The sequence below is a fragment of the Oncorhynchus gorbuscha genome, linkage group LG02, assembly GCF_021184085.1.
Source record: "Oncorhynchus gorbuscha isolate QuinsamMale2020 ecotype Even-year linkage group LG02, OgorEven_v1.0, whole genome shotgun sequence".
NCBI lineage: Eukaryota > Metazoa > Chordata > Actinopteri > Salmoniformes > Salmonidae > Oncorhynchus > Oncorhynchus gorbuscha.
In genome coordinates, this window is record NC_060174.1 from 60,312,765 (window position 1) to 60,340,387 (window position 27,623).

A 27,623-nucleotide genomic window follows, 5' to 3' on the forward strand; every position below is an offset into this window, starting at 1 on the left:
ATGACCTGATCCCTATTTTCCTGCTTGTCTGTACTGGTGTGCCGAGAGATTGTGCTGCCGACCACAGGTCTTTCAAAAGGATATACTGCTCTAACAGGCCCAAATCCCCGTCATTTGCGTGAAGAAAAGACGGAGGAAAAGAGGACGCAGATCGGGCTGCCTTCTGAGAATCCGAAGCAAGCGAGTAAACTCCCACTGCCTTTGGATCTTCTTGCTAAAATGCAATCATTGGAAAATAAAATTGATGACCTACGATTACCCTACCAACGGGACATTAAGAACTGTAATATCTTATTTCACAGAGTCGTGGCTGAATGATGACATCGATAATATAGAGCTGGCGGGATTTTCCATGCACCGGCAGAACAGAGATGCTACGTCTGGTAAGACAAGGGGTGGGGGTGTGTGTCTTTTTGACAGTAACAGATTGTGCGCAATGTCTGATATTAAAGATGTCTCGAGGTATTGCTCTCCTGAGGTAGAGTCCCTTTTGATAAGCTGTAGACCACGCTATCTACCAAGAGAGTTCTCATATATAATATTCGTAGCCGTCTATTTATCACCACAGACCGATGCTGGCACTAAGAGCGAACTCAACCAACTCTATAAGGCCATAAGCAAACAAGAAAATGCTCATCTAGAAGTGGCGCTCCTAATGGCCGGGGACTTTAATGCAGGCAAACTTAAATTAGTTTTACCAAATTTTTATCACCATGTCACATGTACAACAAGAGGAAAAACAATTATAGACCACCTTTACTCCACACACAGAGATGCATGCAAGCTCTCCTCCTGCCCGCCATTTGGCAAATTTGACCATAATTCTATCCTCCTGATTCCTGCTTACAAGCAAACACTAAAGCAGGAAGTACCAGTAACTTGTTCAATACAGAAGTGGTCAGATGACGCAGATGCTACACTACAGGACTGTTTTGCTAGCACCGACTGGAATATGTTCCGGGATTCATCCAATGGCATTGAGGAGTACACCACCTCAGTCATCGGCTTCATCAATAAGTGCACAGACGACGTTGTCCCAACAGCTACTGTACGTACATATCCCAACCAGTAGCCATGGATTACAGGAAACAACTGCATTGAGCTAAAGGCTAGAGCTGCCGCTTTCAAGGAGTGGGACACTAATCCAGACGCTTATAAGAAATCCTGCTATGCCCTCAGACAAACCATCAAACAATGTCACGTTCGTTGAATCGAGGAGACCAATGTGATGTGAATACATTATTTTATTTAATGAAACAAAGAACACTTAAACAAACTTACAAAACAAACGGGAAGCTATATATGATTAGTGCAGACACAGGCAACTAACACATAGAAAATAACTCACGAAATACCAAAGGAATATGGCTGCCTAAATATGGTTCCCAATCAGAGACAACAATAGCGGAGTCAATCACCACCTTCCGGAGACACCTGAAACCCCACCTCTTTAAGGAATACCTAGGATAGGATAAGTAATCCTTCTCACCACACCCCCCTTTAAGATTTAGATGCACTATTGTAAAGTGACTGTTCCACTGAATGTCATAAGGTGAATGCACCAATTTGTAAGTCGCTCTGGATAAGAGCGTCTGCTAAATGACTTAAATGTAAAATGTAATGTAAATGTAATAAACAGCTGCCTCTAATTGAAAACCAATCTAGGCAACCATAGACATACAGTACATAACACCTAGACTAGTAAACACCCATAGACATACAAAACCCCTAGACAGGGCCAAAAACAAATACATCACCCACATCACACCCTGACCTAACCAAAATAATAAAGAAAACAAAGAATACTAAGGTCAGGGCGTGACAAACAAACAAAGTGTCAATACAGGATTAAGATTAAATTCTACCACACCGGCACTGACGCTTGTCGGATGTGGCAGTGCTTGAAAACTATTACGGACTACAAAGGGGAAACCCAGACACGAGCTGCCCAGTGACGCAAGCCTACCAGACGAGCTAAATGCCTTTTACGCTTGCTTCTAGGCAAGCAACACAGAAGCATGCAGGAGAGCACCAGCTGTTCTGGATGACTGTGTGATAACGCTCTCGATAGCCGATGTGAGCAAGACCTTTAAACAGGTCAACATTCACAAAGCCACAGGGCCAGACGGATTACCAGGACGTGTACTCAAAGCATGCCTGGACTAACTGGCAAGTGTCTTCACTGACATTTTCAACCTCTCCCTGACTGAGTCTGTAATACCTACATGTTTCAAGCAGACCACCATAGTCCCTGTGCCCAAGGAAGTGAAAGTACCTGCCTAAATTATTACCGCCCGGTAGCACTCACGTCGGTAGCCATGAAGTGCTTTGAAAGGCTGGTCATTGCTCACATCAACAGCATCTTGCCAAACACCCTAGACCCACTCCAATTTGCATACCGCCCCAACAGATCCACAGATGACACAATCTCAATCACACACCACACTGCAATTTCCCACCTGGACAAAAGTAACACTGTTGTGAAAATGCTGTTCATTGACTACAGCTCAGCGTTCAACACTATAATGCCCACAAAGCTCATCACTAAGCTAAGGACCCTGGGACTAAACATCTCCCTCTGCAACTGGATGCTGGACTTCCTGACGGGCCACCCCAAGGTGTTAAGGGTAGGCAACAACACGTCTGCCACGCTGATCCTCAACACTGGGGCCCCTCAGGGGTGTTTACTTGATTCTCTCCTGTACTCCCTGTTCACACACGACTGTGTGGCCAAACACAACTCCATCATTAAGTTTGCTGACGTCACAACAGTGGGCCTGATCACCGACAACTATGAGACAGCATGTAGGGATGAGGTCAGAGAACTGGCAGTGTGGTGCCAGGACAACAACCTCTCCCTCAATGTGAGCAAGACAAAGGAGCTGATCGTGGACTACAGGAAAAGGTGGGTCAAACAGGTCCCCATTAACATCAATGGGGCTGTAGTGGAGTGGGTCGATAGTTTCAAGTTCCTTGGTGTCCACATCAACAACAAACTATCACGGTCCAAACACACCAAGACAGTCCTGAAGAGGGCACAACAAAACCTTTTTCCCCCCAGGAGAATGAAACAACATGGCATGGGTCCCCAGATCCTCAAAAAGTTCTACAGCTGCACCATTGAGAGCATCCTGACCGGTTGCATCACCGTCTATTATGGCAACTGCTCGTCATCTGACCGTAAGGCACGACAGAGTGTAGTGCGCACTGCCCAGTACATCACTGGGGTCAAGCTTCCTGCCATCCAGGACCTATATAATAGGCGGTGTCAGAGGAAAGCCCATAGAATTGTCAGAGACTCCAGTCACCCAAGTCATAGACTGTTTTCTCTGCTACCACACGGCAAGCAGTACCGGAGCGCCAAGTCTAAGACCAAAAGGCTCCTTAACAGCTTCTACCCCCAAGTCATAAGACTGCTGAACAATTAATCAAATGTACACTGCTGCTATTCACTGTTTATTATCTATGCATAGTCACTTCACCCCTACCTACATGTACAAATTACCTCAACTAAACTGTACCCCCACACATTGACTCGGTACCGGTACCCCCTGTATTTAGTCTCGTTATTGTTATGTTATTGTGTATTTTTTACTTTAGTTTATTTGGTAAATATTTTGTTAACTCTTCTTGAACTGCTCTGTTGGTTTAGGGCTTGTAAGTAAGCATTTCACGGTAAGGTCTACACTTGTTGTATTCGGCGCGTGTGATAAATAAAGTTTTATTTGTTTTGATTTGATAAGCATGCTGAAAGTCTGTTGTTAATTTGTTTACAGAAAAATAGCACCATCTTTGGTGAAATACATTTTTTTCCAACAGTTTGCTAAGAGCTGGTGTTAAGCTGATATATTTGCTGTTAGAACCAGTAAAGCCTGCTTTACCACTCTTGGGTGGAGGAATGACTTTGGCATCCCTCCAGGCCTGAAGACAAAACACTTTTCTCTAGGCTCAGATTAAATATATGACAGACAGGAGCGACTATAGAGTAAGCTAACATCCCCAGTAGCTTTCCATCTAAGTTGTCAATGCCAGAAGGTCATTATTGATGGATAACAATATGTTTTCCACCTCTCCCACAAAATTCTAACTTACAATGCTTTTCTTTCATACATTAGATGTTTTTATGATGAATAAGGCATCTGATTCGATGAAAAATGGAGTTGAATTTGCCTCCAAATACCATTGGTCTTGGCTTCATAATGTTGTTTTTTTCACATAATTTCTCAATTTGCAGTAAGTGATCTAGTCAGATTTATTAGCCACTCCTTTTGACCCCATCTCTTTCAACCATCATTTTTTTTTCAATTCCTCATCAATCCATGGAGATTTATCAGTTCTAAGAGTCAGTTTCTTAACAGGTGCATGTTTATCAATAATTGTTTATCAATCATTGGAAGAAGCAATTTTATAAATTCTCAAGTGCAGCATCTGGATGCTCCTTATTAATAACATTTTTTACATCACCCACATAAATCACAGCAAAATATTTTATACATTATTTTAGGCCCAGCTTTTGGAACTTTAGCTTTCCTGGATATAGTCACTGCATCCAATGGGTACGGATATAGCTTTAGAACAAAGTTCTACAGTATTAGTAAAAATGTGATCAATACAAATGGATGATTTTGTTCCTGTAGTGTTTGTAAACACCCTGGTAGGTTGATTAATAACCTGAACCAGATTACAGGCACTGGTTACAGTGAGAAGCTTCCTCTTGAGCGGACAGCGTGATGAAAACCAGACAATATTCAGGTCCCCAAGAAAGTAGACCTATCTGTTGACATCATATACACTATCAAGCATTTCACACACATTATTTAGATACTGACTGTTAGCACTTGGTGGCCTATAGCAACACCCCAAAATAATAGGCTTTAGATGAGGTGAACCTGCAACCACAACACTTCAATAACGTTTGACATCATATCTTCTCTAACCATTACAGAGATATGGCTCTGAATATGTACAGAATCACCACCCCCGTAAGCATTCCTGTCTCCTCTATAGATGTTATATCCTTGTATTGCTACTGCTCGATCATGAAAGGAATTATCTAAGTGAGTCTCACAAATGGCTAATACCTGTTGCAGCCGGCCGCGAACTGGAGACCCATGGGGCAGCGCACAATTTGCCCAGCATCGTCCGTGTTAGGGGAGGGATTGACTGACAGGGATGCCCTTGTCCCATCGCGCATTAGCATCTCCTGTGGCGGGCAGGGCGCAATGCACGCTGACACGGTGGCCACTTGCACAGTGTTTCCTCCGACACATTGGTGTGGCTGGCTTCTGGGTTAAGTGGACATTGTGTCGAGAAGCAGTGCGGATTGGTTGGGTTGTGTGTTGGAGGACGCATGGCACTCGACGCAACTCCGTATGGGAGTTGCAGTGATGAGACAAGACTGTAACTACCAATTGGATACCATGAAATTGGTGAGAAAACGGGGGGAAAAAAATGTAGAGTGAGGAAAAAAAGAATAATACTGTATATGACTGTTATCGGATATTAGCAAGTTATTAATTTCGCAAACCTTATTTCTAAAGCTACATTATATTCATATGGGCTCTGTTCAGACCTTTCCTGGGTAGCTTATCAGAGATAATACTATGGAAAAGAACAAACAAAGCTAAATACATTTATTTTTTACATTTAGTGGTCTATTAATCAGTTGGTGTGTGTAAGTATGTGTGTGTGCTGCGGGGTTGAAGCTATGAACCTATAGGCTTGCCTCTCTCATCCCTTCCAGGCTTTTGGGATGGAGGGTGAACAATGAGCATGTCGTGGAGGATTTCAGGAATGTCTCCGTTCTCTGGCAGTTTTTATGGATGGGATAAGTGCTTTCCTCTTCGGGCACACAGCTTCAGGATAGACCTCGTTGAGGAAGATGTACGTTCCTATGAAGTTTATTTTCTAACTTTTTTATTCAATTTTATTCAATATTAAAACATACAATCTACTGGCAGTGAAGCGGCTCAACATTTACATTACATTCAGTCATCTAACAGACGCCCATCCAGAGAGACCCACAGAAGCAACCAGGGTCAACGCCATGCTCAAGGTCAAGGTCAAAAACGGGAACCCGAACCATCGAACTATCAGCCACCGGCCAAAGCTCCCAACCGCCAAGGCCACCAGTCCTCCAAGATCCCCTCCACAGTTCCTCGAGAGCTGCCCCTCAACCATCTGAGACCCCCCCCACCAAGTCCCCATCCTCCAATGCACCAACAAACAACAAAATTAACAAAAAAAATCAAAAGAGAGAGACGAAGGAAAACCGAAAACAACAATGCAGGCAACAAAAGACATCAAGGACAACAAAAATCATAACAGCAAGGCCAACTGAATATGTTTGAGTACATGCATGGCACTATTTACATTGAATGAGTATGTGTATATGCATGTGTACAAACACCTGTGTGGCATTGGCCTCAGGCAAACAGGCATTAACTGTAAAAATGTTGCCTCTGTGTCATTCAAACTTACTTAAAAAAAAAGTTTAATCTTTGACTGTGATTCTATCCCCGCCCAGCAACTCCACTCCCACTTGTCTCCAATTCCAAATCCCAACCCTCAGCTACCCTCAGCCCATCCCACCTATCTCTGCTGGCCACTCACTTCGGATTTCTACGCACTATATATCTTTCAACTATGCTGTGATGTTTAACGTATAATTTGAATCTATCTAATCAAATAGAATCCACAGAGTTGAAGATAAATACTTTTACTAAGATTATTAGTAATTGACTGACCAGATCTCTTCAGATCTCCCAACAATGCTATTTCTAAGGTCAATTTTAGATTAATGTTAAGCTTTATCAGCCATTCTATCATGCCCTAATCTGTTTCAACTGTCCCTGTCTCCACACCCTTCAGATCTCGCTCATTTTCCCCAGTGTATTTATTCTTGTGTTTCCTGTTTCCTGTTCGTCTTGTATGTTTTTCAAGTCAACCAGCGGTTTTCCCGTTCTCCTGCTTTTTGCTATTCTCCTTTATCTAGTCCTTCGGTTTTGACCCTTGCCTGTTTCTGGACTCTGTACCTGCCTGCCTGATCAGTCTGCCTGCCTTGACCACAAGCCTGTCTGCCACTCTGTACCTCCTGGACTCTGATCTGGTTTTGACCTTTAGCCAGTCAACAACCTTTCTCTTGCCTACTCCTGTTGGATTAATAAACATTGTAAGACTCCAACCATCTGCCTCCTGTGTCTGCATCTGGGTCTCGTCTTGTGTCATGATACATTCCTGAACCTGAGACCAGAAACAAGCTAACTGAGGGGAGAAAACTGAAACAAATGGTCTATTGATTTTGCATCCTCATAACAAAATCTGCAGAACTCTAATTATTATATTCCCCAAATAGTAAATGTTTTGTTGGTGTCAATAATTCTGTACAATAATTTTAGCTGAAAAGCACAAAGTCTTGAATCTTGCGGAATTCTATATATCAACTCATACACCCTGTACCATGGAATCGGTACATCAAATATCTCTTCCCAACTATTTTGTCATCTGTATGGCACAGCTGTCAACATCCTGGTCCTCAAATGAAACTGGCATACTTACCTATTTATGCTGTTTTATTCCTTCTCCAGTTTGGATCCTTATTATTGGGCAGACAGACCAGTTCCCTGCTGCCACCTGCCTCCATTTTTGGGGTAATGCTGTAATCAATTGGTTGTACTCTTGGATTGAGCAGACCTTTCAATACAATTCTGATAACTCCATGAAAGACATACCTCTACCATTCCAATTTACAATATCATTTAAAAACAACATACCCTTTACAAACATATTTTCCATAAATGTAGATATTTTATCAACCAGCATATTTGAGTTCAGCCAAAATAATTGTTATATATTTTTAGGGGGATGAAATTGTAACCAGCTCTGCAATACTTGTTTGAAAGAGATACTTTGAAAAAGGTTTCATTTTCAATTAATCGAAAATGCGACATGGCAATCTGCACAAAAGTAAAAAGGCCATTTTAAACAATGGATGAGCTTTTCTTAGTAATCTACTTGAGAACCATTTACGATTCAAGTAAAACTTTTGTATAAGTGAAGCTTTTAGAGAGGTTTAGTGCTTTTATATTTAATCATCTCAACCCACCCAGTTCATATTCATTATATAGATATGCACGATGCATCTTGTCTGGTTTAGCGTCCCAGATAAAGCAAAATATTCTTTGCTCATATGATTTGAAATTCAAAGGGCACTCGCACATCTATCTTTGTTGCCGGTGCATGGTAACAAATCAAACAGTTGAATAAGATGAGAAAAAAATAAGAAATCTGCACACTGCTCTTGCTAGTATTATTGCTCTTTATTAAGCTTTATGTATCGGCCTCAAGGCCCTCGTCAGAGCTTTTGTGAGTGTTCCCAACCTGCAACCCTATGTAGACACTGCTCCACCCACATCCGTTCAACGCATCCAATGGGGTTGGAGTCGAGGGAAAATAAGCAAGTGTTACCAAATATAACAATGTGCATTTCATTAGTATTCTAAAGGTGTGTACATAATGTATCAAACAAGACTAAACCACAATGAGGAAAGTTGAGTGAAGTTCAACCTCGTGCTTCTCTCTGTAGGCTGATATTTCTTCTGTGTGGCAGTCCTGGGGGAGCTGCAGGCGCGCCAACGCACACGCGTAGCTTAGAGGGAACATTGCTCCCTAATTCTTATGTAGCAAAATTTTGAAATTGTGTTTTTCACATTAGATCAAATCAAAGACTCAGAGCTTCAAAATAGTATATCATACACTACAGTTGAGGGACAATGGGAAAGTAATTCTGCTTTTAAAGTTGATAAACTTTTGAATGTTTTGGTACAGTAATTGGAGAGCTCTTCTTTGTCTATGCTTATTCACATCCTTCACATCTACTTAAGCTTTAGCCCCACCCATCTCTTTAAGGATTCACGAGGCCATGTACTAAACAACCAAAGATTTTAAGACTAAAGCCTGGTTTATACTAGGGGTGTGTTTGTAAATTTAATCAGAGGGTTTTCTGGGTGTTCGTTAACTCAGAGCGTTCGCTGATTGCCCATTCATAAATTCAGAGAGTTTTGCTTTCGGAGCGTTTACAGTACAAACTAGATGCTCTGGCCAAGGACTAGGGTTGACTCAAGCATTCTGACCTAATAACAGCAGTCAAGCACCCAAGCTAACTGGCTAACATTGGCTAGATTACTAGCTACTTCCAGACACAAATGAGAGAACAGCTCACTCTAACCATTTTACTCACCCTAGCAGAGCTGGTTAGGCTGTTTTATGTTATCCAGAGTGTTGGTGACTGCAGATGTGCTGCTGGCAACAATTTAATTACACTTTTTTGCCAACATTTACTGACACCAGCATTCGTAAATGTGTCAGTTATTATGTGCTTTACCAGCTATGTCTATTGACAGTTGTCGCAGTGATATCATGACCATTCTATTGAAGGGGTTACTTGCATAGTGGAATATTTTGTTTAGACACGTAGCTGGCTAGCTAGCTAAACAATTAACCATAATCCCAACTCATAACGTTACTAACCTGTATGAATCTGCAGGTAGCAAACCAACCAGGTTTAATGTTAGCTAGCTATGCAAATGAGATACGAATAATATTACCTGTAACGTTAGCTAGTGACCCAGCCAGCTAACGTTAGCTAGCTAGCTAACCGTACACTTTAACTTGATATTAAAACGACTTTCTGACAAAATTAGAAATGTGTAATATCTGAAAATGTAGCTAGCTAGACTCTCTTACCTGTATACATGGATGCACACTTCTCCCTCTCTGTCACGGATGCTATGGTTACCCTAAGTTTGAAGATGTAATCCGGAGACCAGTGTTTTATACAACAGCCATCTGTGTTCTCCTTTTGACTCCGTCTCCATATTTGCAATCAAACCCAAGATATTTTCTCCATCTTAGCTATAATACTCTAATTCCACTGATTTTAAAACTCAGTCGACCAGTAAGTGGAGAGCAACACTTGTGAAGTTCTGGTGCCAGGTTTCCTCCAGACATGACGCTTGGCATTCAGGCCAAAGAGTTCAATCTTGCTTTCATCAGACCAGAGAATCTTGTTTCTCATGGCCTTAGTCCTTTAGGTGCCTTTTGGCAAACTCCAAGCGGGCTGTCATGTGCCTTTTACTGAGGAGTGGTTTCTGTCTGGCCACTCCACTATAAAGTCCTGATTGGTGGAGTGCTGCAGAGATGGATGTCCTTCTGGAAGGTTATCACATCTCCACAGAGGAACTCTGGAACTCTGTCAGAGTGACTGTGCCTCAGCACAACCCTATCTCGGAGCTCTATGGACAATTCCTTCAACCTCATGGATTGGTTTTTGCTCTGTCATGCGCTGCCAACTGTGGGACCTTATATAGATAGGTGTGTGCCTTTCCAAATCATATCCAATCAATTGATTTTACCACAGGTGGACTCCAATCAAGTTGTAGAAACATTTCCAGGATGATCAATGGAAACCGGATGCACCTGAGCTCAATTTTGAGTCTCATAGCAAAGGGTCTGAATACTTATGTAAATAAGGTATTTCAGTTTTTTGAAATAAATGCGCAAACATTTCTAAAAACTTTTTTTTCTCGCTTTGTCATTACAGGATATTGTGAGTAGATTGATGAGGAAAACATTTAATTGAATCAATTTTAGAATAAGGCTGTAACATAACCACATTTGAAAAAAGTCAAATGGTATAAATACTTTCTGAATGTACTGTACAGGGCATGCTCTCTTTGAAGTGTAATACCATTTTACAACAGCAAAAAACACAGGGATTGGCATCTTCAACTTTACCACATGATATCAAGCAGCCAACGTGAGGCACAATGAAGAACATTTTTAGAAGGAGCAAAGGGAGGATGGGACGAGAGGAGTGGGATGAGATGGGAATACTGGCTCCAGCACACACAACATCCCCTTCAGCTCTCTCTGTCTCTGGCTGTTTGATCATCCACATTACAAGAGTAATTACAGGCACACAACTCTGGCAGGGACAGCTTGCCTCCACCAGCAGTGCTTTGCACGCACGAAGGACATTAACGTCCCTCCCATTCTGTGCGCAATCTCCCAGATCCACCATACGTGCCCAACTCATGAAGATAGCATAGAATCTTATTTTGTTTTGTAAAATGATATCTCTCGGCCCTCGAGCCCTGTATAGAAAGGCATTCCTTGACATCCTAATGCGAATGAAATTACCAACAAGGCCAACATTAACCAATATTTGTTCTTTAAGAATTATACAATTCACGGGCTTCCCAGCTAACACATAACATTCTGAGAACCACATGTTTCATAGAGCTTGGTGAGAGCGTGGTTGTTCTATGGATATTTTGAACATAACCTTCTTGTCACGCTTGTCATCTTCCTCTGACAAGGAGTATGAAATGTCGGTCCAATGCGCAGCGTGGTATGTGTTCATGATGTTTATTTTATTCAACTCAGAACACTAAAACTAAAATAACAATGAGAATGAAACGAAACAGTCCTGTCTGGTGACATACACAAAGGCAGAAAATAATCACCCACACCACACAGGTGGGAAAAGGCTACCTAAGTATGATTCTCAATCAGAGACAACGAACGACACCTGCCTCTGATTGAGAACCATACCAGGCCAAACACAAAACGACAACATAGAAAAAAGAAGAGACTACCCACCCAACTCACACCCTGACCATACTAAAACAAAGACATAACAAAAAGAACTAAGGTCAGAACGTGACACTTCTCACAATTTTCTGGAAATGTTCCAGGATAGTTGCTTGGCTTTAAGACATTCTCAGCAAATTTAAGGACCTTCACAATTATATATTTTTCTTTGTATTTTAGTACTTAAACAGAACATTTTCTAAATGTTCAAAGATGGTTACATTTCATTTAAATTTTGGTAATGTTCTAGGAATGTTCTCCAAGTGGTTTGACATTCGGAATGTTCTCAAATAGTTCCGAAAACATTAAGAAGCAACGTTCTTCTGTGGGAATTTCAGCATAATGTTTCCTACAGGTTTCCTCGTGGTTCTATTTAAAGTCATGTTCTCAAATTGTTCAGAGAACATTAAGAAACAACGTTCTTCTGTGGGAATTACAGTACTTCAGCATAACGTTTCGTACAGGTTTCCTCATGGTTCTATTTGAAGTAATGTTCTCAGATTTTTCCGAGATCATTTAAGAAAACCTTCCATAAAAACCACAAGAAAACTTGTGTAACGTTCAGAGAAGGGCACAGCAATGGGTGTGCCTGGGAGGGCATAGGCCCACCCACGTGGGAGCCAGGCCCAGCCAATAAGAATTTGTTTTCCCAACAAAAGGGCTTTATTACAGACAGAAATACTCCTCAACATCCCCCTCCACTCCTCTGATGATCCTGCAGGTGAAGAAGCCGGATGTGGAGGTCCTGGGCTGGTGTGGTTACACGTGATCTGAAGTTGAGAGGCTGGTTGGACGTACTGCCAAACTCTTGTGGTAGAGAAATTAACATTCAATTCTCTGTCAACAGCTTTGTTGGACATTCCTGCAGTCATCATGCCATTTGCACGCTCCTCATTGTGTTGTGTGACAAAACTTCACATTTTAGAGTGGCTTTTTATTGTCCCTAGCACAAAATCCACCTGTGTAATGATTATGCTGTTTAATCAGCTCCTTGATACCTGTCAGGTGGATGGATTATTTTGACAAAGGAAAAATGCTCACTAAACAGGGATGTAAACAAATTTGTGCACAACATTTGAGAGAAATAAGGTTTTTCTGCGTATGGAACATTTCTTGGATCTTTCATGAAACACTTTATATATTGAGTTTATATTTTTGTTCGGTGTACATTCTATCTGAATCTAAATGAAAATTATACAAATCTAAAAGTAACTTAATGCCATTGCCAACTATGTAAAAATAGTCTACAGTCTGCAGGTAGAAAATATCCTGATATATAGACTTTTTAAATCCAAAAAGCACATTGGCTACGCATGGCCTGTCTGCAACTAACTTGAAATATTTTTAGCAATTATCAACTGGGTCGCCTAAGACTCGAGGGAGAAAACTTTAAATAAAATATAGAAAGTATATAAAATATGCCCTCAGAGTTTCCCATGCCAGTGACCTCGGGACAGACACAGCTGTAGGCTATTGTAAAAACAGACTTTGTTAACTTGCTGTTTGAGAAAAATTACTTTGAGAAACTCCACAGCTCATTAGCGGTGGTGAGACAATCAGAAATACTATCAGACATCCCCAAATGGGCACATTTATAGGCCTACATTTGCGAGCAGGCCATGTAGACAAGCCTACTTCTACATGCATAATCAGGTGTGCATCCTTACTCAACATTGACAGCAGCATTTAAAACAAAAGATGAATACATTGACAACTCATAAAAGGAAAGACATTTTTTTTAACTTTTTTCTCACAAATGTAGCATAGGTTGTGAGTTTTGCAAAACACATGTCCACTCCAACTACGAGAGATATAGTCCTAAATGACTATAACAATTCTACAGGGTGTAAAATGTGGTGGCTTATTTCTGTATTTACCAAATGAAGATAAACAAACTTCACACACCAATCAGAGTTATACTTAAACTACATTTTTAATAATAATAAGAGCTTTGCAATAGCCTTTGACTTTCAATGATGCGCTATCTCTAATGAACCATTGAAAGTCACAACAGAGAAGTACAAAGATCTTTTATAGCCAAGATACACCCCTCTCACTCTACCTGACGAACCACAGATCTTAGGAACAGTTCACAAAGGGACTTTATAATTGAGAAAAGAGTATCCCTTAGCCAGATAACATTCACTATACATTATCGTTCAGTTTGGTCCCTGGGGCGAGGTTCTAATCTCGTTCCTGGTACTTCATAGCACAAAAACAGTACCTCATGTTATCTGGAATGCTCTTTAGGTTTAATCACCCAAAGACATTGTAAATCTCCTCTGTCAATGCTATCTCATAGAGGCCCATCCTCAGTGGAACACACACACACAATAGTTAACAGAATACTCTATTCTGTCGAATAAAACAACCATTATAATGCAATACAAGCATTATAACATAAGCTTGCAATTTTACACAACAAAAATGAACACCCGCCACCTTGCGGGTAGATTTTGGCAATGGCAGGTAAAAATGACAATTTCACTAGCCACATTGGCAGGTGGTCTGGGCTCCACAGTGCGAGCACTTCACTCACATTTCTGAATAACAAAGTATGATCACATTTATAGCACAGTAAATGCTGCAGTAGCTGTTTTCAAATTATTTCTGCATTTTGTTTCATAGCTGGTAAATTAATCGCACAAAGTCAAAGAACTACAAATCCTATAGCCTATCCTACCTACCTTGAGCTGCAACACTGCCTGGCTAGGGGCTGTGCACAGTGCACGTGAAGAGCTGACTGTCCACAGGCATAACAGTTGGTCTAATTTACATGAAACAAAAGTCTACTGAAGTGAGACTGTCCTTGTGTTTCTTGGCTATTTGCATTGTTTTGTTCACAAGCTAAATTGTTTTTCAATGATTGAGTTTCAACTGCTAGGGAAGAGAAGACAACGCAGCTATTAGTCAGACTCTTAATCTCACAGGCACATGACTTTCAAGTCACATTAACATGGTAACCTCCCGCCTTAAAGGGGCAGGTGAACATTTTTAAAGCCTCAGGTGCAGTGGCGACCCATCATTCAGGTAAGGTGGGGCAGAGCCTGTTTTGAGCCCCACCTATTTAGCTTAACAAAATCATGAAAAAAGCTGAATACAAACATGGTCTCTTTTTTGCTTTCTTGACTAAGGCAGTTCCAAAATACTGCTTTCTTGAGTAAGGCAGTTTCTCTGGTGGTGGGGCAGCCACCACCACAGGGGTTGGTAATGTTCTCTAGTTGCGCAGTGATTGGCTCAGTGTTCTGTCACTCATTGGGACACCACATCACTGCCAAATCTAAGGGTAGAGCTAAAAAATTCAAGCCCCTTTGGTGCTGGCATAGTTACATTAGAAGTGCCCATCCAAAAAGTCTCAAGGTCATTGGCCACAGATAAAATGACTTCAAATCACATTATATCAGCTTTGATTGGACTGATCATGTCAACATCATACTTTCAAAATCTTTGCAAGCAAGTTAGCTGTCATCATCATTAATCAAGTCAACAATCTACTAGCAAATCCTTTTCCTTGTCATATGAAGAAATTATAGATAAAACGTATCGGTGCTCATCGGCCATTAGACATAAACATTACACAACAAGTTGGAAATAGCAAATTCCACAATGAGTGGTTTGTAAGGAATAGGTGGCTAACTGCAAGCATTGCAAAGCAATCACTAGCCTACTATTCAGTGGAGTGGATGTATGGTCCAAGTCTGGGTTTAAGGGTCTCTTTTCCAAGCTTTAATGGATAAACATTCAACATTGGCCATGCTGTTAATCCAGCATGACTTCTGCCGCGTTCAAAACAACTGAAAACTCGGAAGTGGGAATGTCACGTTCTGACCTTAGTTCTTTGTTTTGTCTTTGTTTTAGTATGGTCAGGGCGTGAGTTGGGGTGGGCAGTCTATGTTCCTTTTTATATAATTTGGGAGTTCTGTGTTTGGCCTGGTATGGTTCTCAATCGGAGGCAGCTGTCAATCGTTGTCCCTGATTGAGAACCATACTTAGGTAGCCTGGTTTCACTTTGAGTTGTGGGTGATTATTTTCCGCGTCAGTGTTTGTTCCACATGGGACTGTTTCGTTTGTTTCGTTTAGTGTTCAGGCAAATAAACATCATGAACACCTACCACGCTACGCATTGGTCCTCCGATCCTTCCTACTAGGAGGAGGAAGACAACCGTTACAGGGAAACATAAGAGTGGTGTCCCTGATCGATCAGGGCCCTGTCGTTCCATCCTACGCTGGCGGCCAGGTTCCGGAAGACCAAGGCGAACTCCTGTGTGCTCCTTGTCCCCTGCCTCTGGTGGAACAGATGTTCACCCGCAGCTCTACCCTCAGGTGGGTGGTCTAAAACTGCCGAAAGCAGCGGGTGAACTCTGCGTAATTGTCCAACACCGCTTCTCCTTCCCCCCATACGGCGTTGGCCCACTCCAGGGATTTCCCTGAGAGACAGGAGATGAGGGTGGACACGCTGTCACGTCCCGAAGCAACCGGGTGGACGGTCGCCAGGTATAGTTTCAGCTGGAGTAGGAATCCCTGGCATACGGCAGCTGTCCCATCATACTCCCTCGGGAGCGCGAGCCAAATCCCACTGAGACCGGGTGAAGGAGGGGTGTTGTAGTGGTGCCGGTGGAGGCGCTGGCTGAACTCCTCCTCACCCCCATCAGTCCATTGTCTGCAGCATGCGATCCATGGCGGTGCCGAGATGTTGCAAGATGGTCTCATGCTGCTGGACGTGCTCCTCGACCGCCAAAGGGGGGTTGTCTGCTCCTGCTGACTCCATTTTCGGGTGAGTGATTGTAAGGATCTGGGTGTAGCTGGTGCAGAGGATTCAGGAGCCGGACAGTAGAGATGAGTAAAACAAGGAACTTTACTGAAAATATCCAAATACATGAAGTAATACCAAGCCCACAAACATCGGACCCGAACTTAAAATAAACCAATCACTCACAAAAGCGATGGGGAAAACAGAGGGTTAAATAATGAACATGTAATTGGGGAATTTAAACCAGGTGTGTAAAACAAAGACAAAACAAATGGAAAATGAAAAGTGGATCGGCGATGGCTAGAAGGCCGGTGACGTTGACGGCCGAACGCCGCCCGAACAAGAAGAGGGACTGACTTCGGCGGAAGTCGTGCCAATAAAGTTTGATGACAAAATTTGCCTACAAAGGACTGCCATGCCACCTTCCTGTTCAAGTAAGCACAGAACAAAAAGATGAGTCCAAAAATGTCTTGCATGCTGCTGTATAAATGTAATATGCTAGGGGATATGTATACTGTAGCTAAGAAAGTAATACTATGTTTATGTTTTGTAGTAAGCTGTTAGTAGCCCATGTGCCTCATCCTAATAATTTGGTCCCTTTTCCCCTCATAATTTAGCCTACTGTTCTGACTTGTAGCCTATAGTCTGTTTCAGAGAAATGTCATCATCTAATATTGTAAGAGCTTTCATTGTCTGCTTATGTGCCCCATTTAATTATCCGATGATAATATATTGAATGCATTAACAGAAATTACCGTAACCAAACATTGCAGATTAGAACGGTAAATGTAGGCTACTGCTGGTGATATATGTCATGGGGAATTGATAGACACAGCAAACAATGCGTACAATTAAGTTATGAAACAATGAATACCTATGAAATGGCGGGAGAGCGCATTCTGGAGAGAGACCTGCCTTGTTCATCTGAGCCACATTCCCCATTCTCTTGGATTGTATCATCCCTACGGCCTCCTCAATGGATTGGTCCACTGAGACAGGCGCAAATCAGACAGGTGTCTTGAGTGCAATGAAAAAAAAATCTATGTTTTCAAAAAAGGCGCCTTTTGTCATACAGTATCCCATTTAAGGCACCCAGACCTTATGAAAGTTGCACAGTATACCCTTAATCTTGTAATAAATCAAATCTAATGATACATAGCATTTCTGCCATCCATTGTGACATTGTGGGAGGATAACCAACCTTCCAATTAACGGCATTGCTTTTCTTAGTCGCTATAAATGCTAAGTTGCTCAGTTTCTTCTGATAACAGTCTCCAGTATCAACTTTTCCAATCAAACAAAAACAGGGAGAATCTGTAGACGTGCTGAGATAAAATAACATACTCTTTGCCAGAATTCAGCCAGCTTACACAAAGATCATAACATTTGCAAATATGTCCCCTTTTGTGTTTTACACCTCCAGCAGAATAATTACATTTCTGAGTGCATGATATTCAGTTTAACTGGTATATAGTTAGTTCTATGGATGGTCTTAATCTTCAGTAATTTATGTCTGAGATTATGTGAAAATGACTGGGTATTCAAACATATCTGTATCCCTTCTTCATCATCGATAGGGTCTCCCAGGACTTCCTATCATTTTTTGTTTGACATGTTTTGTGTCTGTCATGCCCTGATCTGTCTCACCTGTTCTTGTGATTGTCTCCACCTCCACCTCCTCCAGATGTCGCTTATTTTCCCCAGTGTATTTATCCCTGTGTTTCCTTTCTCTCTGTGCCAGTTCGTCTTGTATGTTTTCAAGTCAACCCGCATGTTTTTCCCGTGCTCCTGTTTTCTATTCTCTTTTTCTAGTCTTCCCGGTTTTGACCCTTGTCTGTTTTTTTCAGGATTCCGTACCCGCCTGCCTGACCCTTCTGCCTGCCCTGACATCGAGCCTGTCTGCCACTCTGTACCTCTTGGACTCAGAATCTGGTTTTGACCTTTTGCCTGTCCACGACCATTCTCTTGCCTACTCCTTTTGGAGTATAAGTTAACTACAATGGCTCTAACCATCTGCCTCCTGTGTCTGCATCTGGGTCTTGCTTTGTGCCCTGATAGCGTCATCAGGAAAAGCCTCTATCAACATTTAACACAGTTTGGAAATCCACTTGAGATTTGTCAGACTGCCTTAAAATAGTTTTGATATCTTTTAAGCTTCTGGCTTGTCCAGTGTTTGCTGCACTGTGTGTTGTAGAGTATCTGTGTTGTCGAGTAACTGCAGAGGTTCACCTCAGCGCCATCACAGACAGGGTCTTCCCTGGTTGCCTGACCCTGCTGAGACCCCTGTCACCATCTGATCCTGATCAGATGAGGCATGACAAAGAATTATCTTGGTGTACATTTATACATTATATTATCCAAGAATAGAATCAATGGTTCCATAATTGAAATCACCATTATTCCCAGATCTCAGACTGTAGCCTACCCATCAACTCAAGATGGAACTATTTATCCAGTCACTGATTGTTATAATAAACTGCAAAATTCACCTGAGCTCCGTAGACTGGAGTTCACTGGCTGTCTTGACCCTGCTGGGACACCTGTTATCATCTGATTCTGCTAAGACACAATGAGCATAGTGTTGTGTACTGATTGTGCATCATGACAGTGTAGTCTGTAGGGCTGTTCATACCGTGTCAGTGTGAAAAGTAGGGAATTAGATGGGGACAGCTCAATGCTATACTGACTCTAATAAAAACTCACATTGCGCTGTCAAAAAATGTCAGAATATTAGTCTTCAATCGTTTGGCCGCCGGTTGTCAGTGTTGATTCAGGTCTAGTGTGATTGGGGCAAAAATAATAGCTCAAGTTAGTAAGCTAGCTAGCTGATGTTAACCAACTTTTGGCTAGTTCTAATGGTACATCAACTGACCAAAACTAACCATGTTAAATGCCTTCTGTTAAGACGGGACAAAGAGGCTACACATACACATAACAGCTGTTAGATACTGCTACTTGACAGACAGCTAGAGGCTAGAGCTGATCCGGCTGTGTTAGCTACTAGCTAGTTCATTCTCTTCAGACATAACTTCAGTCGAGAGGGGATGAAATATTACTGTAGCTAACGTTACATGTCAGTTACACTACTAGTTCAGAACTTTTTATGTCTCCTGACCCCTCCTGTCTCAGCCTCCAGTATTTATGCTGCAGTAGTTTATGTGTCGGGGGGCTAGGGTCAGTTTGTTATATCTGGAGTACTTCTCCTGTCCTATTCGGTGTCCTGTGTGAATCTAAGTGTGCGTTCTCTAATTCTCTCCTTCTCTCTTTCTTTCTCTCTCTCGGAGGACCTGAGCCCTAGGACCATGCCCCAGGACTACCTGACATGATGACTCCTTGCTGTCCCCAGTCCACCTGGCCATGCTGCTGCTCCAGTTTCAACTGGCCTGGGCCCTAGGACCACGTCCCAGGACTACCTGACATGATGACTCCTTGCTGTCCCCAGTCCACCTGGCCATGCTGCTGCTCCAGTTTCAACTGTTCTGCCTTACTATTATTCAACCATGCTGGTCATTTATGAACATTTGAACATCTTGGCCACGTTCTGTTATAATCTCCACCCGGCACAGCCAGAAGAGGACTGGCCACCCCACATATGCTCTCTCTAATTCTCTCTTTCTTTCTCTCTCTCGGAGGACCTGAGCCCTAGGACCGTGCCCCAGGACTACCTGACATGATGGCTCCTTGCTGTCCCCAGTCCACCTGACTGTGCTGCTGCTCCAGTTTCAACTGTTCTGCCTTATTATTATTCGACCATGCTGGTCATTTATGAACATTTGAACATCTTGGTCATGTTCTGTTATAATCTCTACCCGGCACAGCCAGAAGAGGACTGGCCACCCCACATAGCCTGGTTCCTCTCTAGGTTTCTTCCTAGGTTTTGGCCTTTCTAGGGAGTTTTTCCTAGCCACTGTGCTTTTACACCTGCATTGTTTGCTGTTTGGGGTTTTAGGCTGGGTTTCTGTACAGCACTTTGAGATATCAGCTGATGTACGAAGGGCTATATAAATAAATTTGATTTGATTTGATTAAAAGCAGAAGTTACCTTGCCAGCTACTGTACATCAGTCAAATAAAGAGTAGCCAGTTTCTGTTCTGCTTGCTTTTACAACCCAGAGGAAAGTGCAACACACACAGAGACAGCAGCTACAGAGAGCAGCAACCGTGTCTTTCAGAAGCTTTGCCTTCATACAGCCTTTCTGCACACTCTGTAGTTTCCGCATGGTCGGTCCTAAAGTACACCGATGCCGCTTTTAGTATCACAGTGCAATGATAAAAATGGGGGGGGACAAAAACACACTTTTAGAATGTGGAGGGGTCATGTCCCCCCGTCTCCAGGGAACATTGTGCCCCTGATTTTGACATATAAAATTATCAGGTGCTGTTGGTCATCATGTTTCACAGGGATTTACATTAAGGTCTGAAAAGCAATGAAGCTATGTTCACCAACACAGAGGGGAGGAACCAGAAAGACCAGACTGGAATTCTTAGGGTTTTTGGTTGTTATCAGTACTTTTTTTTATTTATTTTATTTTACCTTTATTTAACCAGGCAAGTCAGTTAAGAACACATTCTTATTTTCAATGACAGCCTGGGAACAGTGGGATAACTGCCTGTTCAGGGGCAGAACGACAGATTTGTACCTTGTACAGCTTGGGGGTTTGAACTTGCAACCTTCCGGTTACTGGTCCAACGCTCTAACCACTAGGCTACGCTGGGGCAGCCACCTTTATGTTAATCCATAAAACAGGTGTCATAGTTTGTCAGTTGAGTTTAAATTTGTGTGCTTGTGCACGCGCGCACGTGTGTGTGTGTGCGTGTGCGTGCGTGCGTGCGTGCGTGCGTGTGTGTGTGTGTGTGTGTGTGTGTGTGTGTGTGTGTGTGTGTGTGTGTGTGTGTGTGTGTGTGTGTGTGTGTGTGTGTGTGTGTGTGTGTGTGTGTGTGTACCTCCACAGAGCCCGTGTCTATTACCAGCCTGCTATTGTTTATTACGACTTGACATGTTTATGGACTGAAAGTTAATGGCATTCTAATTAAATATGGATTTTTAATTGATTGAATACCATGAAACTGCACGCACCCGCGTTGGTCAATTATCGTTACGTTAGCCTACGCCTTATAAAGATAACTAGAACATTGATATCCTGACACAGATTGTCAAACAGTGATGTTGTATTCCTTTGACAATTAATACGATTCCAAAAGAATACTGATAATAACAGGACTATAAATATTAAATGTTTTATTTTTCACCCGTCTTTACTGCCATTATTACATTATTCCAAAGTTTAATCATGTGCATAATTCCGCAGTATCTCTCTCTCTAGCTCTCCTTCTCTCGATCTTTCACTCACTCTCTCTCTGGCTCCCTCACCCTCTCTCTCTCTGAAATGATACCCCTCTCCACTCCCACACTACACTACACTACTAGGGAACACGGCCAATGCGCATCAACCAGATTAAAGAGGGAACTTCAGGCTGCCATCTGACCCTGGTTTCTTGGAGTGCCGTCGTACTCAAGGGAACCATGCATTCCAAACATTATTCTTTCCTTGCACAAATACAAACTGTAGCGTGGCCAGGAATCGCCGGCAACTTGTGCGCCTGCACTGAAAACAAAACACTGGAAGGATGTTACTTTTCCTGGTCATTTCGTCTGTGATTTCGATTGAACTGTGATGTTTCCACATAATGGGTCATCTGTACAGCGGTTAGATGAAAGATTACTTTGATCAAACTGCGCAATTTGCGATCCTCGCTCTGTCTATCCTTGATTGGAATGCGAGAGGAGAATGGGGAGGAACCGATGTGTCTATCCAGAATGGATATAACCTCAACAACTTTTGCTGCGCCGAACTCATCAGAGGATACGAATTCCACGAGTGCCCCGAGGCCTCTGCCTCACTCCCAGAGCGCGGCCGTCTTCATCGTGCTCATGGTCACTGTTATCATTCTGGTGACGATCGTGGGAAATGTACTGGTTGTGGTGGCCGTTTTCACCAGCCGTGCGCTCCGTGCGCCGCAGAATCTCTTCCTTGTCTCCTTGGCATCGGCAGATATCTTAGTGGCCACCTTGGTCATACCTTTCTCCCTCGCCAACGAGGTCATGGGTTACTGGTACTTTGGGAGCACCTGGTGTGCCTTCTACCTGGCCCTTGACGTCCTCTTCTGCACGTCCTCCATTGTGCACCTCTGCGCCATAAGCCTGGACAGGTACTGGTCTGTAACCAAAGCTGTTAGCTATAACCTGAAGAGGACGCCAAAGCGTATTAAGTGTATGATCACCGTGGTCTGGGTCATATCTGCGGTCATCTCTTTCCCACCGTTGCTTATGACCAAACACGACGAGCACGAGTGCTTGCTCAACAACGAAACATGGTATATTCTCTCGTCTTGCCTGGTCTCATTTTTCGCCCCTGGACTAATCATGATTCTGGTGTATTGTAAAATATATAGAGTGGCCAAGCAGCGCGCATCGACCGTGTTTGCGGCCAAGAACGGGATGGAGAGACAGCCTTTGGAGTCGGAAACTTGCTTTGTGCCCAGGGGGAAATTTGAGGTGGAGAGCCCCAGCAGCCCCAGTTTAGGTGGCCACCCACAGAAAGGAGAGCTGGACGATATAGACCTGGAAGAGACCTGTGCCCCCGATAGCAAACCCAAGAAATGCCACTTCTCCAAGAGAGGGAAAGTGGAGGGTGCGAACACGTTCACAAAACAGAGTTGCCGCGCGCCATCGGCTTCGAAACGCAACGCACAGCTCTCTCAGGACCAAAGGACGAGACAGATGTCACTGTCAAAGACAAAACTGGCACAGATGCGTGAAAAGCGCTTTACATTTGTCCTTGCAGTGGTAATGGGGGTGTTTGTACTCTGCTGGTTCCCATTCTTTTTTACATACAGTCTGCACGCAATATGCAGAGATAGTTGCCCGATCCCGGATGCTCTCTTCAATCTGTTTTTCTGGATTGGTTACTGTAACAGTTCAGTGAACCCTATAATTTATACAATATTTAATCGCGATTTTCGGAGATCTTTCAAAAAGATCATATGCCAGACATCACACACATAACGTTTATTTCAAGCCCCCCTCCCCCCTCCGTGTGTGTCTGTGTCTGTGTGTCTGTGTGTCTGTGTGTCTGTGTGTCTGTGTGTGTGTCTGTCTGTCTGTCTGTCTGTCTGTCTGTCTGTCTGTCTGTCTGTCTGTCTGTCTGTCTGTCTGTCTGTCTGTCTGTCTGTCTGTCTGTCTGTCTGTGTGAATGAATGAATAAAATAGAGAGAGGAAGGAGTGAGTGCCTGCTTACGTTCTGTTGCGTTTAGTATCTGTCAATTGATTAGCCTACTTAGGGGATGTGTAACACTTGTTTGTAGAATACTGCAATACTATTTTTTTAATTTAACCTACTTTTTACGTCTTGTAACATGGACTTTAAATTTGAAGAAGTGAGTTTGTAACCTTCAGATGATGTTTCTGTGTACTTAAATGTATCAGGTTGAAAATCCTAATTGGCATATTTGATAACTAAAAGCAAATATCGGTACCAGTATCTGATCTACATATTAGAGAAGCATGAGTCAGCCTGCACTGCTATGCTTTTAGGTGTTGTTAATTTTGCAGTGTGCTGTTAATAATACATTAAAGGGTGAGAAGGGCTTACCAAGAAACATTTCCAAAAGGTCTAATTCGAGGTGAAAAGGAGTTGGAGTACAGCCTTATTCTAAAATGTATTTTTAAAAATGATCATAAATCTACACACAATACCACATAATGACAAAGCAAAACAGTTTTTTTAGAAATCTTTACAAATGTATTTCAAATAAAAAACAGATATACCTTATTTACATAAGTAATCAGACCCTTTGCTATGAGACTCGAAATTGACGTCACGTGCATCCTGTTTCCATTGATCTTCTTTGAGATGTTTCTACAACTTGATTGAAGTCCACCTGTGGTAAATTCAATTGATTGGATATGATTTGGAAAGGCACACACCTCTCTATATAAGTTCCCACAGTTGAAGGGGGAGAAGGGCCTTGGTCAAGGAGGTGGCCAAGAACTAATGGCCACTCTGACAGAGCTCCAGAGTTCCTCTGTGGAGATGGGAGAACCTTCCAGAAGGACAACCATCTCTGCGGCACTCCACCAATCAGGCCTTTATACTGTAGTACAGTGGCCAGATGTAAGCCACTCCTCAGTAAAATGAACATGACAGCCTGCTTGGAGTTTGCCAAAATGCACCTAAAGGACTCTTAGACCATGAGAAACAAGATTCTCTGGTCTTTGACCTGAATGCCACGCGTCATATCTGGAGGAAACCTGACACCATCACTACGGCGAAGCATGGTGGTGGCAGCATTGTGCTTATGGGGATGTTTTTCAGCGGCAGGGACTGGGAGACTAGTCAGGATCGGTGGAAAGATGAACGGCACAAAGTATATAGGGATCCTTGATGACAACCTGCTCCAGAGAGCTCAGGACCTCAGACTGGGGCCAAAGTTCACCTTCCAACAGGACAACGACCCTAAGCACACAGCCAAGACAACTCAGGAGTGGTTTCGGGACAAGTCTCTGAATGTCTTTGAGTTGTCCAGCCAGAGCCCGGACTTGAACCAGATCGAACATCTCTGGAGCGACCTGAAAATAGCTGTGTGCAGCAACACTCACCATCCAATCTGACAGAGCTTGAGAGGACCTGCAGAGAAGAATGGGAGAAACTCCCCAAATACAGTTGTACCTGGCTTGTAGCGTCCTACCCAAGAAGATTTGAGGCTTTAATCGCTGCTAAAGGTGCTTCCATTTACTTATGTAAATGTGATATTTCAGTTTAATGTTTTTAATAAATTAGCCCCAAAATTCTACAAACCTGTTTTTTAATTTGTCTTTACGCGGTATTGTGTTTAGATTGATTTTAGAATAAGGCTGTAATGTAACAAAATGTTTAAAAAGTCAAGGGGTCTGAATACTTTACAAATGCACTGTATATAGTGTAAATTAAACAGACATTTTGGACTCCTAAACAAGTATTGATTTAGCACAACAGAGAGTTACCGCAAGTCTCAAATAAAATAGGAGCTTCCTTCACTACTCCAGCACCATTTCAACTACAACATTTCAACATTATCTCATGCTTGCTCACTAGCCTAACTTCCTTTCATGGGCAACGATGCGCCAGGCCAGCTAGTTATGATTAACATACTACATCTAGCTACATCTAGCTGTTGAACTTCCATCCTCTTAGGCCAGGGCACAATGTATTAATTTATGATTGGATCAGAATCACAGTTATAATCATTGGCCAGTACGGAGAATTAAGTAAAACCACAAGTCCAAATCCCTATCTTCATCCATGGCAGTTGGCTAATTTAGGAAAGGGACTATTTTAGCTAGTTAGCTAGCCATTGTAGGACAACGACACAACGAGATGCAGCAATTCAATTTTTTCTGTCAATGATGTTTGGCTTCTGATGTGTTGTGATTGGTCTGAAGCCAAATCCAAACCGGCTTTCCTTTCGTTGAATGCTACAGGCGGCAACAATGTCATGCTCTATTTGACCAGACGGCATCAGATAAATACACTACACATACTGAGACAGAGGGGTGCTGTTTCGTTTACTCGGATGCTTTCTCCGGTGAGATACTGTCACGCTCTGACCTTAGAGATCCTTGTTTATTCTCTATGTTTGGTTAGGTCAGGGTGTGACTCGGGTGGGAAAATCTATGTTTTCTATTTCTTTGTTGTTTTTGCCTAGTGTGGTTCCCAATCAGAGGCAGCTGTCTATCGTTGTCTCTGATTGGGGATCATATATAAATTGTCATTTTCCATTTGGGTTTTGTGGGGTGTTGTTTTCCGTTTAGTATCTGTGCCTGACGGAACTGAGGGATTCTTGACAATAAAGATCATGAACACTTTCCACGCTGCGTTTTGGTCCACTCTCCCTTACGACAACGAGCGTTACAGATACATTCAGCTTCTTACGTATTGAAGGACATTTATGAAATAGAGAGAGACGAAAGATCAATTATTTTGTATGTTTTTTTCTTGGTACATTTTATTGTGAAGCCTGGCTTCCCTTGGCATCCACAAATACACGCCACCGATTAGTCTTTATGACAACATAATTGTGTTTTGATGTATTTCTGTTACATTTTAAGACTTTTCTGGTAGATGTTTTCGAAGACACCTCTTCCATCTGTTTGTCCAGAGATCAAAGCTTATACTTATGCCTAATGTTAAGATGGAAAATGGTTAAAAATTATATCTATGCCTACATTTCCCTTATTTGACACCCAATTTGATATGCTCCTATGAACTTCATGTTGGTGCTCATGGGTAATTTTCAATGGAAAATGCCCCTTGGCTAAAGCCATATTGGTCCAATATCATATGTTTTGTCACATCTCTTTGAGAACAAAAACAAAAATCATACCCAATAGTTGATTCACAGCTGCCTATTTACACTCTGTATCCTTCTGTAGCTCAGTTGGTAGAGCATTGTTTGAATGTATGCACACTTGTCTGTAAGTCGCTTTGGATAAAAGCGTCTGCTAAATAGCATATATTAATTGTTTGCAATTGCAAATTGAACCCACATAGGATATTTACTAGCATTAATTGCAAAAGTTACTTTGCTTCACTTGCAATATTCACAGAGGCAATGTGTCTGACAGTGTTGACCTATAGTCTGTTTATTATGAAGCATTCATCCATCCCTTGAAATGTCTCTCTGCATCAAATGACATGAATAAATAAGATGGGCAATGTTATGTCCCTGAACCCCAATGTTTTCACATCTCCTCCATCCATACTCAGACATTCCTGCATTCTCTATTCTCTTTTGAACCAGTCAGCTATTCAGCCACCAAGCCAACTAGCCAGCCAGTCAATAAGCTTCTTACTTCCTGCCATTCAAGGCAGCCGTATAGAGTAAAGCACCACACAATATCAGACAGACAGGAGAGACTGTAACCAGGTGCCTTTTTATGCTCCCAAGGTTTCCATTCTGTCTGAAATAACACAGGAAGATCAAATGCTCTCATCTCATTCAATCTGGGTATATCATCCAATCTGGGTACATCAATCACGTTTCTTTTCATTGTTCATTTTAGACCTGGGACACCAGGTGAGTGCAATTAACTATCAGGTAGAACAGAAAACCAGCAGGCTCCGGAGCTCTTAGTGTAAGGCTTGAAGAACCCTGAAGTATGGTTACCAATAGCATGTAGCATA

At 42.4% G+C, this 27,623-nt stretch overlaps 1 protein-coding gene across 1 annotated transcript; it reads left to right on the forward strand.

The window, feature by feature from the left end:
- The first annotated feature begins 22,201 nt into the window (after positions 1–22,201).
- On the forward strand, positions 22,202–23,519 carry LOC123993434 (alpha-2Db adrenergic receptor-like). Its single transcript, XM_046295580.1, has one exon. The coding sequence runs from the start codon at positions 22,205–22,207 to the stop codon at positions 23,465–23,467; it is 1,263 nt and encodes a 420-aa protein (XP_046151536.1). The 5' UTR covers positions 22,202–22,204; the 3' UTR covers positions 23,468–23,519.
- The last annotated feature ends 4,104 nt before the right edge of the window (positions 23,520–27,623 follow it).

Coding starts and splice junctions, on each gene's coding strand:
- LOC123993434 (XM_046295580.1), top strand. CDS start 22,205: ATGTGTCTATCCAGAATGGATATAACCTCAACAACTTTTGCTGCGCCG.